The 14,258-nt window shown below is 34.8% G+C and overlaps 4 protein-coding genes across 4 annotated transcripts in view; 1 reads left to right on the forward strand and 3 right to left on the reverse strand.

The window, feature by feature from the left end:
• Positions 1-318: 318 nt before the first annotated feature.
• On the reverse strand, positions 319-5,967 carry LOC116346649 (protein cereblon homolog). The gene is made up of 14 exons (XM_031776815.1): positions 5,794-5,967; positions 5,647-5,737; positions 5,497-5,583; positions 5,295-5,411; positions 5,198-5,239; positions 4,933-5,135; positions 2,433-2,523; positions 2,264-2,370; positions 1,877-2,196; positions 1,554-1,810; positions 1,349-1,485; positions 1,168-1,273; positions 947-1,109; positions 319-869 (listed from the first exon to the last, which is right to left on the reverse strand). The coding sequence occupies exons 1-14, from the start codon at positions 5,860-5,862 to the stop codon at positions 737-739; spliced, it is 1,923 nt and encodes a 640-aa protein (XP_031632675.1). The 5' UTR covers positions 5,863-5,967; the 3' UTR covers positions 319-736.
• Positions 2,916-4,826, forward strand: LOC116346684 (palmitoyltransferase ZDHHC16). Its single transcript, XM_031776864.1, has 8 exons — positions 2,916-3,051; positions 3,112-3,259; positions 3,322-3,513; positions 3,596-3,694; positions 3,770-3,997; positions 4,067-4,193; positions 4,263-4,455; positions 4,527-4,826. Exons 1-8 carry the CDS (start codon positions 3,005-3,007, stop codon positions 4,630-4,632), a joined length of 1,140 nt encoding a protein of 379 aa, XP_031632724.1. The 5' UTR covers positions 2,916-3,004; the 3' UTR covers positions 4,633-4,826.
• A 3,085-nt stretch (positions 5,968-9,052) lies between the features above and the next one.
• Positions 9,053-11,217, reverse strand: LOC116346650 (dynein intermediate chain 3, ciliary). Its single transcript, XM_031776816.1, has 6 exons — positions 10,599-11,217; positions 10,270-10,531; positions 9,965-10,175; positions 9,717-9,895; positions 9,511-9,660; positions 9,053-9,437 (listed from the first exon to the last, which is right to left on the reverse strand). The coding sequence occupies exons 1-6, from the start codon at positions 11,215-11,217 to the stop codon at positions 9,053-9,055; spliced, it is 1,806 nt and encodes a 601-aa protein (XP_031632676.1).
• Positions 11,218-12,748: 1,531 nt separating this feature from the next.
• Positions 12,749-14,258, reverse strand: part of LOC116346651 — a 6,657-nt gene continuing 5,147 nt past the window's right edge. Inside the window, exons 5-10 of the mRNA XM_031776817.1 lie at positions 13,857-13,992; positions 13,465-13,771; positions 13,264-13,382; positions 13,121-13,200; positions 12,984-13,058; positions 12,749-12,918 (exon numbers count right to left, since the gene is read on the reverse strand). Of these exons, the coding sequence (XP_031632677.1) occupies positions 12,766-12,918; positions 12,984-13,058; positions 13,121-13,200; positions 13,264-13,382; positions 13,465-13,771; positions 13,857-13,992 (870 nt within the window). The 3' untranslated portion in view covers positions 12,749-12,765. The remainder of the gene's footprint in view (positions 12,919-12,983; positions 13,059-13,120; positions 13,201-13,263; positions 13,383-13,464; positions 13,772-13,856; positions 13,993-14,258) is intronic.

Below are 14,258 nucleotides of genomic sequence, written 5' to 3' on the forward strand. Positions count from 1 at the left end.
TTACGGAAGAATTGACAACTACGGAAAAGTTTTATGTTTATCAAACACCGGCCAAATTCCCATTGTATCCTGTGATAATGATAAATGCGCATTGAACTACCATACAACATGCCTGAAGACTTGGTTTGCTACACTTCGTGATACGAAGGTGTTTCTGAATATGACATCAGGTCGATGTCCATCTTGCAAAGAGGTATGCGTGCAACGCAAATTCTATTCGATTCTTATTGAAATGAAACAACATGAATACATTTTATTCAATTCCAGAAATTATCAACGGCATTCAACGATTTGTTAGATGAATGAAAACCGGTGCTCTTCGTAAATCAGTCGCTTCATCTTTATTCATCCACATCATCGTCACAAAACATTTATTTTTATAAATAATTTCATTCATTTTTTGAATTTTTCGATACCCAAATTATATTACGGTGTATCGATTGAATATAATATAATCACGAATAAATCACAAATGTGATTTCGCTTTGAAAACATGATATTAATAAACAAAAACATGTATATTAGGTAAAATGGTTTGAGCTAGAATAAAAATCGTTTACTAAAATCTAAAAATCTAAGAGTTCTGAATATGATCCAAATGACGTGTGTGACATTAAGACAAACTTTGCCCGTATTGCAATCACCACGTGACCATTCATTTGTCATGTCTCTTTTTGATGTTTTCCTCCAAATAAAATTCTACTCAAATAGTACTATTTTCATGATAAATCTGGTTTCATGCCCATTCAATTAGCTCATCGGTGCTTGAATCATTCTCCAATGATCCCGTATCTGTTTGTAAATTGCTCACATTGTCGAAATAAATGCAGTTTCCCGATAAACCCAAAAAAGAGCGCGGCATCAAATTCCTTTGAAATCGTAGAGAAAATTTAAATTTGTTACTATATCCTTTTTGCAAGGCATTTTTTTTAACGAAAGTAGTTACTTCGAGAAATATTTCCATCCCAAATGTTTTGTGCAATATCCACAATACACATAACGATACATATAGCCCGGGAACCAACAGAATTCGCTTGTCAGATCGCCACTAACAGTGACCGCCTCCGGTAATGTACTCATAACAGTGTGTGTGTCATGAATGAATCCATCTGAAAATGCTTTCATTAGATTTGCTTCAGAGTCATTTCAATAGACGGATATACTTACATGCATTACAGAAATTTGTTCGAACTCCTTCCTTTGACATCGGGAACAAGCTGTTGAATTTTGCGATTTTTGTTCGACATTGCTTGCAAATGATGAATTTCTCCTCCTGTCAACGCATTCAAGTTTTGAGTAAATTTCAATACAATAATATTACATTTGTTCACATGCCAATAAAACTGACCTGTAGAGTTTGACAAATGAGTAAAATACGTTCCAAAACGTTATTTGTGAGAAAGGCCTTTCTTCGACATTCTGTACTTAAAATTGCATTCTGGCTGAACCAAAACGACATCGCAATCAAATCCATTGGAACAGTGTCTGAAATATCAAAAATTCCATTTAAAAAATAGATCCGTTTGGCTCCTTATTAAGACATAAAAATGTACCAATTTTGAGTGTAGCGAGAAACTTTTTAATTTTTTCACATGCAATTGACACATCATACATTCTGTAAACAAAATCCGGCCATGTAAGTGATTTGCTCTGGTACTGTAGTAGTTTACTTTTGATCAGTTCACTTTTACGAAATTTCGACAAACTGTTCGAATCGTGGCCGTATATTGGGTGACACAGTTCGACTTCGGGTAAAATTGTTACTGCTGCATATCTCGTTCGATTTCTTATGACAAATTCAGGTGTTTGTCTGTCAGCAAAGAATTCAATTTAAACACTTGAACATATGAGAGGAGAAACAAAAATTAAATCATACTCATTGTTTCTGATGAAAAATCGTTGGTATGCCCTTGATTTGATGGTTAAACTTTCACTGTCATCGGTGCTCTTTTCATAGATTAAGCATGTCACACCATACAAATTGAAATTGTGGTTTCCTCTAAGCTCACGAAACACCAAGCCAAACAAAATGCCATCCTCATTATTATCCGCCGGCACAAACATATTGGGAGCTAAAATCATGGGCAACGTTTCGCCTGGAAACACTAATGAATTGTGGAAGATAATTGGCAATGTGTATGTTCGATTTGGTTCCAAATATTCCACGCCGCTTACTCGTTCCAATGCACCCAAATACTGAAATTCAGTGGAAAATCACACTATTCAATAATTCTCGAAATAAAAATATTGAAAATATGCATACATTATGTTCAGCCGGTAAATCTGTGTCAAATGCGGCAATATCTACATCACCATCCATATTCGATGCCACATCCTCAGTGCTTGAGGCCAACATGGAAATACTCGAGCCTAAAAGTGAATGGATATAGTAAGTCGCAAATTCAAATGTGGGGTTCATGAACTATTTTTACCATCAGAATCACTTGACCAATCATCCATATTCAATATTCTCGATTTTAAATCAATGGAAGAATTGACAATTTGACGTTTTATATGATGTAGCTAAATTTGGTTTTGATCGTTCGCTAAAAAAGACAAAAATAAAAATCTCTTTGTGGAAAAAAATATTGAAGAATGTTGATGTTTTTGTTTCACTTTCTTATTTGGACAATGTGTCAGATGGATGTTTTGAAATGAACACTTGACACTTCAACAACAACGAAGTTGGACACATTCAAATTTGATAACATTAATAAATGTCATCGCTTTGTTTGAAAAACAAAACTATTAAAAAAGTGTTTACAAAATAGTTTGTAGTTTCAATTTCGCAATCAATTCCAAACAAATTCTTCTGAACACACTTCTCTTATCGATTGACAAGAATTTATGAACATGCACGTAACGTATATATGCAACAAATGACTTTGACTTGAACGGCCTGAAGTTGGTTCACACACTCATTTCTTGTGTAGTAAACAAAACAGTCCTTCAACAAAAGCCATGCAGAAGACGTTCACCAAAAAATCCAAAAATCACAAGCACAATGGTCAAAATACGATGGAAAATCAAACAAATACCTCTAGCAATATTGTAAGTAAATAATTTCTCTTAAAGTGATGACAATTATTCACGTTCTTCGTTTGTTTGCAGCAAAAAATTCCTAGACAAATGTCAGTATGTGAAAACTTGTTTACGGTCGCTCACATATAATCATCATATGAGCCAGGATTATGCATCGGACGTAGCGCTCGAACCAATTATATGGATTGTAGATAATTTTGCTGGATTTCTAGGACCGGTGAGAAATTCTTTCCATTGCACAATGAAATAAGTGATGACATGAATGTATTCTAATTTTAGTTTTTCGTTGTTGCGGTTGCAGTTTTAACATCGACTGTTGTGGTTTTTGCACATTTAGTTGGTTTGCCGTATTGGTGGGAAAAAAGTCCAGCCATGACAATATTTCTAATTACTTTCGGCTATTGGTTGCTAATGAACGTAACATTCCATTATATTATGGCTGTGTTTACACCACCCGGTGGTCCGCCCGATGTAAGTAGCAGTGAAGGACTTACTTTTTTCGATGTTTAAAACACTTTTTATTATACAAATTGATTTGCTTTGCTTTTTATAGAAAGAACTCTACGACGCAGTTAGTATATGTAAAAAATGCTTAACGCCAAAACCTGCTCGAACACATCACTGTTCAATTTGCAACAAATGTATATTGAAGGTACACACTGACATTTATTCGAATCCTTTGTTTATATCATTTGGCATTTTCTCTCTTCCCTCTAACTGTGGCCAGATGGATCATCACTGCCCCTGGTTAAACAATTGCGTCGGTTTCGCGAATCATCGATATTTCTTCATGTATATGCTGTACACTGTCATTGGGTCCATGTTTCTTATTGTTTTTGGCATTGAAATTGCTTACAATGTTTTGTGGTTGGCCGACGATGGCGAATGGACAGAAACGGAACCGCTCGAAGGTCATCCAATCACTTATAATCTTACTGGACACATTGTTCCAATTGTAAGTCCAATTCAATTAATTTAAACTTGGGTGGAAATGATCAATTTGAATTTGTTTTATTGGCAACAGAGTGAAATGAATGAGTACCGTGACAATACCATCGAACCAACTGATGGAACGATTGTACAAAGTGAAGCAGAACTTTATCGTGTGTTCATACGTCGTTCACTTACATTTATGGCATTTATCAATGTTGGTTCGTATGATTTTCACTTTCAAACGTTATTGATAGAAAATGTCAAACAAGATGTGTTTTCGTTTTCAGCTGTTGTGATTGCATTAGGATTATTAACAATGTGGCATGCCAAGCTTATTTATCACGGTGAAACGAGTATAGAAGCGCACATAAATGCTAAAGAAACAAAAAGATTAGCGGCAAGAGGAAGAACTTATCGAAATCCATATGACTTTGGACCAAAGAAAAACTTTCAGATTTTTTTGGGCTTAGTTAATGGCAGGTATGCATCAATAATAGTTTACATCATTTCACCTTCAATCATTTTAAGCTTCACTTATTATTCATTTATAGATCGTTCTGGAGACACTTTCTGTTCCCATCGACACACAAACCCGAAGAAGACGGAACAGTTTTCGAGACAATTAACAGTGTGCCAACATCAAACAATTGGCCGTAGCAGTGGATTCCACTTTTTTTGATTTTCCAAAATTTAACTTATTTAAATAAAAAAAAAACACAATTAGCTAATGTTTCAACGAAAGTGCTAATATTTCAATATTTATTGCAATGCATGTTTTATGTTTTAAACAATCTATTATTGATAACACTTCAATATTTTTCGAAATAAACCAAAAAGCTACACTATTAAAACTACAAAGGCAATTTCTCACGAAAACTTCTGGATTAACTAAAAAGCAAATTGATATAATTCAAATTCAAGGATAAAATAAACCATTATGGACGGATCGAATATTTATTTTTCCAATTCACGTTCTCCGTTTGGCTCCTTTGAGTCATCTTTGGCTTCTTTGCTTGATTCTCCACTTTCTTCTTTGATTACTTTTTTGCTATCACTATCTTTGTTATTTTTATCACTTGATTGACCAGGATTCGATTTTTCGGACAAATTTTCAACATTTTTGGAGAGTTTTTTCACTAAATCAGTTAGGCTGGAAACTTCTACCGAACAAATGCACAAAATATATAACAAAAAATGTCATTTTCTGTTAAAATTTACTTACGATTTTCAAGTTTTGGAATTTGGTTGATGTCATGTTCCTCCTCTGAAATACAATACAAGGATAAGTTTTATTTTTTAAGCCATGTCACTTTGCTAACCTTCAAGCTCTTCTTCTTCTTCCTTTTCTCTTTCAATTTCTTCATCGTTGAGTGGCTTCAATTTTTTCGACAATTGTTTTTGCACGACCAACACCGTTTGGGTCAAATTTTTGAGAGCTGAAATTTCATTTTTTTTTTTTTTTAATATTTTCATTTTATCTTGAATAAAAAATGAATTGGAAAACGTCTTAAAACTACTCACACCAAACGATGTTAGGAATTTGCTCCAATTTGGCTTCGGTACTATAGATGACGGATGTTAAATTCTTCACCGTGAGCACCAATTTCTCTGAAAAATTTGAAACAGTATAATTGAACGGAAAAATTTGGTTCGAATCCCGAAAGATATTACCATTATTATCTTCAATAGATTCTTCTGATTCATCCGACTCGGAGTCATCGCCAAAGAAAGTGTCGTAAATACACTCCAAATCATATCCATCCTAATTTTAAAAAAAACTATTAATTGAATATAATTATTATTAAATAATACACTTACGGAACAGCCACTGAAAGCCACACCAGAAAAACTTAAAATCACCAACAATGTTAAGAATAAAGGCTTCATTTTGCTTGAAATTAAATGTTTTTTTTTTTCAATCGGAATGAAATTCACGTCAATTTTGAAATATCCAAGCTCTGATGAATGATTGCAAAGACTCTCGTTCTTATCGCCTATCACTCCTATTTATACTTGACGAAAAAAAATAATTATGTAAATTCGCTCTACAATTGCTATCTTGACCATCAGTTTTTATTGAGACGAACAATGCCGATTTGAGGTGAAAAATGAGCAAATGACATTCAAAGCCACATTTGATTTGAAGAATCCTAATGCGCGAGCACGTTTTGACAACGAGAATTGAATTACATTGAGTAGTACGAAGGTTTCGAAGGCAATTACTTTGAAATACATAGAATGTTTGACAAAATGCATATTTTTTATGGATAAATCACCTTTGTTGGCTCGTTTTTTCAATTAACATTGAGCTAAAAAAAAAAGGTTCTTACTAAAGAAGAGTTACGATTTCAATACACAAATATAACTCATCGACGGAAATTGTTTGTAGATCTCTTTTTAGTCACTTGTTCGGCTCGATTAATTATTTTGATTTCGACCTTCTTTTTAGCATTATTTTTTTTGTTTTATACAATATGCATAGTAGACGCAGTTGTTTGAAAAAGCGACCGCAAAAAAATATTGCATACAAAACCCACCCTCAATTCCTGCTTGAAAAGAAGTATGTACTGTACGTCCCATTTGGCAATGATGTTTATATCGTCCCTTCGACTTTGGTTGCATGTTGAACGATTGAGCAATGACAATGCTGCAGTAAATCCGCTATACACAAAACGCATTCAAAAGTTGAATCAACTTGTTCTCGTGTTCTCATTCTTTTGTTTATCTCTTTTGTTGTGAGAGAGTTGACAAAATTACTTTTTTTAGCGCTTTCTTATGGTAGAATGCTGCGCAAATTAGAACATATTCCAAATACAAAAGATGTACCTCAAACAAAAAAGCATTATGATTACGCCGCATGTACATCCCGCAGTTTCATTGCAAATTAGATGAGAGAGCGCAGCGCCGAAGAGTATGTTTTGTACTTCTTGTTCAAGATTTTAATGTAAAACCACTTCATTCGCGGAGAGATAAAGTGGCGCAGTGTTATACAAAATACGAAACTATTGTCAGTGGAATGAAACTGAAATGGAATCAAAACTTGCAAAGTCTTTTGTTCGGATTGTGATAATCAATAGTGTTTCTTATTTCACGCATTAAACATTATCTTGCAACACTAATAAACAGATTTCCAAATAAACTGTAGCAAATCAGCTGATTTTTATTTTCAGCAAAAAACATTGTGCTACATTGTGAACGTGTCTTATTAGCAAAATCGAAAGACAGAATCAATCTTTTCGAAGGGCAATCGCTCCGTCGCGCTCACATATTCTTTGATAAAAGATCGTTATTAACTTGTTATATATAGATTTTGCACAATTACCATGTTTCGCTGTGATAATAACAAATTTTACGAGACGCGCAATGCGATGGGAATATTTGAGCTGTATTTTTACAACAATTTAGCGGTATGCAAAAGGTGTCGAATTATTATGTATGCAAAGTTATTATTACCAATAAAGGCACTGACGATGTGTGTTGCGTGCATATATTTTAGTGCGAAAACAAGGCGTGTAATTGACTACAGGCGAATGCAATCGTTCAAACGATTACATTGTTCCATATTTCACAAAAATAAGATCGAATTATATGGGGCCACTTTATGAATCAGTCACACGCATACACACACAAACACATTCATATTCGCAAATTGAGTGTGATTACACGCACGAGCATTCATGCCAAGTAGAATCCAGTTTTGATCTCAGTATGACCGTCCGAGAAAGGAGGTACGATTAGCAAACAATAATTCTTCAACGTGAAATTTTCATACATTCGTTGCGCTTCGTTTGGTTACTTGATTGATTTCTCTCTTTCTCTTCTCGTTGCATGCCGTCTTTTTACTTCGATTCAAAATGTACACTTATTATCTCACGGAATTTATGAGCAAGTCTTTGTGACTTTGAAATCGTATTAGAACCGACCAACATTTACTCGGAAATCGATTGAGACGTTTCGTTTATGTTGGATTCCTTGAACTAAGTTCTGAATGAACGTAGTAGATATAAATCACACAATACGCGACGTAAACAAAATCGCACCCAAAATCAATTTCAAAGACCTTTGCGAAAATTGAATATTTTAAATAAAATTGAAGAAAATTCTGTCATTTTCCTCCTGCTAATTTATGTACCCTCGTGATTGCCAAGCAAAAAGTCAACTTAACAATATAATGAGTTATGCGGTTGGTTGTGTGCTGATAAAAAAGTGTCATCGAAATGGACGGTAAAAAATTGAGCAAACGCAAGCAAAGTGTGAACCAACATTGTCACCGATTATGTGGTCGCAATTAGGGAAGTACTACAATATTCACATTGTTTCCGCTAATATTTAATACATTTGCCACTTTGTGACAGGATGCAAGTACTCGAGACATAATTAAACTTTGACAACCAAAAACCATCATTGTTAATTCATTATAGTCGCCTTGCAACCGAAAAAATATATTAAAAATGCATGAACTTGGTAACTTTTGTTGATGCGCGATACATATTTTGTTGGAAAGTCATTAAAATCGCATCCGTTGACTGAAACGAAACAAATACTCACCGACTGACTAAGAATCAATTCCTCATCCACCAAATAAATTTCAAAGATGTACAACATTTTACACTGGCTCTCAATTTTTAGTGATAAAAAAGTCGCATAATTTATACAAAATAATCTATCTCTCGCTCTTCTTTTCTTGTACAGCAGTAAAAAATGCTTGAATTTATGGCCGTTCTAATGCAACGACTGGAGGGTAAGTTATGGCGTACATCGACATCAGACGACATGATATTCATACTTAAGGCCGAGTGCCGAAGTAACTTATTAGCAGCTGTGGTCCAGAAACCAGATGTGTTTATCTCTTTAATGACACTAAAAATGATGCGGCCACAAATGCTAACGCTAAAAGTATATTTCTAGATGAAAAAAAAATTATGTTTTCTTTGGATGTCGTAAGAAGGAAAAGTATTGAAATCTAGAGATAGATGTATATCTTGACGATTTTCAATTCGAAATCATGTTCGACCGTTTTCTTTTTATTTAAAGACGATTTAAAATTAACAAACTGAAGTTTTAAGAAATCTAGAATTTAATCCGATTCTGGTAAATCTCCATCTGAAAAACTCTGATCGCCATCAACTTTAGTGCCTTTATCGGCATTTTCTTTGTGTTTAAATTTTCTTGGGCAAAACTTTTCTTTCGCCTTTCTGACGGCGTTCAAATATTCTTCTTCGGCCTGTTTACATGCTGCATCAATTGCACTGCTCTTATTCATTTTTGATTCGCCGTTATCGTCGTGGGCAACCTGTGCAGTTTTCACTCTCAATTTGATTTCTCTGGATTTCGCCTCCAAAATCTTTTCTCTTCTGTTCTCGCGTTCAAACATATTCGTTAGCAGCTGCTTATCATTCTTTTGGCTTACTGTCATGTTATCGGACACTTCGATTAGAAATGTTGCACCGTTTTTACTTCCACTTGAATAAAAACAAAGATCGGTTACATTGTGAAACTGTTTTAAAGTTATTAGTTAATAGAAATGCTTCATACCTGGCTATAAATCGGCCATTTTCAAAGGCTTTCATGCATAGCAACGGCTCATCACATACTTTGATGCTTAAAACGGGTTCGTTGTGCTGTTGCAATAAGTCCCAAGCATCAAGAATGCCATCCATTCGACTGATATAAAACATTGAACACCTGAATAGGGAACATTTCTCATTAAAATGTTGAGTGGAGATTGAACATTAGCTTACTTTGTTGGGCTCCAAATGCCATTAGTTAATAGGGCTGGTTGATATGATGTCCACATTATTGAACTTTCACGACAATCCTCCGACCAAATTCGTGCTGTCCAATCGCCAACGGTTAAGAAATTTTTGAGAAAACTTGGATTTCGTGCAATTGAACACACTGGACCCAAATGAGTATTTATCTAAAAAAAAAAAGTACAATAATACCATTGTAAATAAAGTAATGTTAACAAAGTTGACAATAAACGAACCCGAAAATTGATTTTTTCCATCGGTGATTTTCCTTTGCGATTACATACAAAAACCATTCCAACGTCAGTGCCGCACATAAATTTCGTGGGCATTGTAGTCTCATATTCTAAAACGGTTACACCATATGACCGTGATGCTACCTGTTCATCAGTTTTGATCGGATCCATTAGTAGTTTTTCCAATGGTTCATTTAATTTTCTCGTATCCCACCTTCGATTTTTAAACAGGAAACAATTAATAGAAAGAAATGTTTTCTTTTTCTATTTTTTCTCAATTCCTTAAACAAAAATTTTAAGTTCATTACCAAATAACGCGTCCGTCAAACGATCCGGAGAAAAATTCGGTTCCCGTTTTGGAATTTATCCACAAAACCGAGTTGACAGCCTCGTGATGGCACACTTCTCGTTCGCTAATTGCAACCAAACTCTTGTCGGCCCTTGTATCCCAAACACCTACTTGCCCCGAAAGAAATCCACTCGCCAAAGTCGTCGCATCTTTTGGATTATATTCCAAGCAAATAATTGGGCTTGGCGGTTTCAAATTCAAAAGTGGTGTGTTTGGATTTTCTATAAAGAAAAAAAAATTAAATCAGTTAAACCACTGAATAGAATGTGTACACTTTCATTAACTAACCAACTTCCCAAATAAATGAATCGCAAGCGTTGTCATTTGCGTCCGTTTGAAATGTGGTGTCAGCGTGTGCGATGGCAAGTTTTGTGCCGCCATCGGGCGACCATGATAAATGTGTGACGGGTCGTTTCGGATTGCATGGATCGCGATAAACATTGAGCGTTCGCGATGAGCATGGCTCAAGCAATGGTGCCTGTTCACAATTCTCGAAAAATGTTTCATAAATATTGATGGCATTGTTTTGAAAAATGCAATGTTCCATTGGTTTTGTCAGATTCATCACTTGACTAATAAACAATTCATCTTTTTCAATTTTTCGTCGATAGCGTGTTGTTTGCTCGGGATCGGAAAGGCAAATATCTTTTGGCCAACCCCCTTCTGTGTGATTAATTCCATGACTTTCATATGTGGCTCGTTCTGTGTTCACTTCACTACAACTCATTTGTTTGGCAAATTGAGTGCCGCGCGAAACTGGGTCACGCAATTTATACTGTTTGGCAATCTCTTCATCGGGCGGAATTGACACCATAATTTCATCTTTTTCGGTGAAAGCAAATAACTGTTGACCGAATTCACGACGCTGTTTATAGTAAACATATTGGCTATCGGGAGTGCTTGACATTTTTTATGGTTTTTTATTCAAAAGAATTTGAAAAATGGTTTGCGTTATACGCGTACGGCTTTTCGATACAAACTATACACTCTATTGAATAAACACAAAGAGCCATCTCTATGGTGATGAAGATGTATGTGCTATGCGCGTCAAATATGGACAAAAATCAATTTTATTTTCGAATAAACGCAACAACATTGTCATTTGAAATGGAATTCGTTAGTTGGCTCAATTTAATGACGGCACATTCGTTTTATTTTTCATTTTTTTATCTATGTTTAAACAAGACTTTCTTTTTTTCGCATTTTTTCATTCTTTTAAGCCGCTGTCAATGAACTACGCTCAATGCTCAACGTAGCTAAGGATTATTTTTAGTGATTTTTTACAGCAATAATTTTTTTTTGGTTGTTCTTCAAATAGAATTTGAAGATTATGCCATTTCCTTTGGGAGGTCTGCTTGTCCACACAAAAAAAAACCGTCAACGTATCAAGAAGGTAATGCAAAGCATCATATGTTAGGCATCATGAGAAAATCTTTTGAAAATGTTTGTTGTCAGGAGCGAAGACAATTTTTCAAGTGCTTTTGACACATTTTCTCATCGTTTTGCATGTAATTCAGAGAGGAAATATTCGAAATTAGTTTAAAAGGAACACGAAAAGAGAATGGAATTTTAAAAATGCGCGTTTTGGTTCAGGCAGAGGGTGTGCGAGTCAACGATGTTTATGTTAAGTCAATGCAGCTTGTGTGAATAGCCAGCAATTGACTTAACTCAAAATAAACAAATATCGATGTTTTTCACGTGTTTGAAGGGAGATTTGTGGTTTTGTGCCTGTCATATTTCATGATTTACAGTGTTGTCGTTCGGTTGACATGTTTGTTGTTTTAAAGCGTAACGCGTGAGAATTTTGTGTCAAATGGAATAAAAATAAACACCACACATAGATTATAGAGACTTTGTGACGACATTGCTGGTGTCACATTGCTTATGTAATCTATAGAAGAGAATTTCTTCTAAATCCACGCATGCCTAGAAACCAAATAGACCAAAAGCAACTATTTTTGCTTTAAAGCAGAAAATTATATGGACATTTATTGATTTAAATTCCAATCTAAAATTCGGAAGTTCATACGCGTACATTGTAGAATGTAGGTGTGCGCAGAAATAAATGAGTGAGAGAGAAGATATTGAATCCCAAAATGTATGCAAAAAGTTCACGTGTTGCTCAATACCATGTTTGACTAGTAGGTTTTTAAACGATCTTGTATTATATCACGGGCTGCTCGCGCCCCATTTAATCAATGTAATAGGTTTGGCCAATTGCTATTTCATCCAAAAATATTAATTAATTTAACAATTTTCTTACTTTTATTTCAATGTGAGTGAACAAATACTAACTCTTCTTTATTATGAACAAATTCAGTTAAACTAACTACATACTCTAATTTTGCATGATAAAAAACGATATTTATGTAAAATTGAAATCAGAATATTTTATTGTCAATTTATACTCTAGATAATTTTTCTATAAATTAGCATCCACCGTGATGTTTTGGAGTTAATCTGCACAATTTTCAGTGATCCAATCCTCGAATTCTGAGACACGAGTATAAACATCGGGCCGTCCCATCGCGCAAATTGCTGTGCCATATGACACTACACCGACCACCTCTTCTCCATCCCCAATAGTTAACGGTCCGCCAGAATCTCCCTAATCAATACGAATTGATTACACAAGAGATATTTTTGAATATATGAATTACTTCTTGTACTTACGCCACAAGCTCCTTGTAGAAAATGTGAATATGTGCAAATTTCCGTATTGGTAACGTTCATTCCATCTTCTCGACACTGCGCAAATAAATTTGAATGATATAAATATAGACGGTCTGTCAAATATAGAATTTCCTTACTTGATCATTGGTGATTGTCGGTAAAAATGCACGTTGTAAGTCATTCGGTGGAAAACCAACGCGGAATGGATTTGTATATCCTACAGAGTAGAGAATACAATTAAAGTCAGGTTTTTTTTTTTTTGCTTGATAATGAAACATACCCCAACCGGTGAGCGTGCAATTGACGTTGGCTTCGTCTATCTTTTGACTTGAATATTTGATTGGTGCAATTTTCTCTCCAAATGCAAAAGTTCCATTTATTTTCATTATAGCAATGTCACTAAAATTTAGAAAACAAGTATAACCACGGTTTGATTTGCATTCTTAAACTATTTGAAATTGACGATTTTTTCAACACTCACCTCGTAACTAATTCTTTATAGTTTGGATGCACTTTAATATCTCGTATAAAATATCTTTCTCCACCGCCACCTCTTAATTTGTTTGTTCCAGCCAAAATGGACAAATCTTGAGGCTTGTAGTCAACGACACAATGGGCTGCCGTTAAGACACAGTTATCTTTTATAATGGAACCGCCACAATTATGCGTAAATTCATTTCGACCGGTTGGGAAAAATGCAATGTAAACTGGCACTTTAACTTGCAATGAAATTTGATATGGGTATGGACGCGGCGCTGTTTCACCACCGACGATTCTGCCATCTTTTTCTAATGGAAAAAAAATTGATAACAAAATATGAAAAAATTTCCAAAAATTGAGTAGAATTTTTTCGACTGTTTCTCAAAATCTCACCAACTGAATCAGAATTGGCATAAGTCCAAGCCAACAGAAGCGAAATCAATAAACAAACAAATTGCATCATTGCGTTTCGTGTACGACTAATATTCTGGCAGAATGCTTGATTATTTCGATTTAGTTCGTATCGGTGTCAAACTGATTCTGTGCGAAGAAAATTACAGGTTTGCAAAATATTCTAGTTTCAAATGTTTACACTTTGTTGAGTTAATTGCTCAATTTTTCCGAATTGATGTTATGCCTGACTATATATAGGCCAGTAATGTGCGAAGGGGGAGGGTAGGGGGGGGGTTTACCCCCCCCTGTGATTTGGATGAGAAACATTTTTTCGCGAAAATTATTCGAATTTGCTAGGGTTTTTCACGAAAAAAGTGAAGACCTTTTTTTTTTTTTTTTTTT

This window comes from Contarinia nasturtii, unplaced genomic scaffold, assembly GCF_009176525.2.
Source record: "Contarinia nasturtii isolate CC-2019 unplaced genomic scaffold, AAFC_CNas_1.1 Cnas_scaffold_1627, whole genome shotgun sequence".
Taxonomy (NCBI): domain Eukaryota; kingdom Metazoa; phylum Arthropoda; class Insecta; order Diptera; family Cecidomyiidae; genus Contarinia; species Contarinia nasturtii.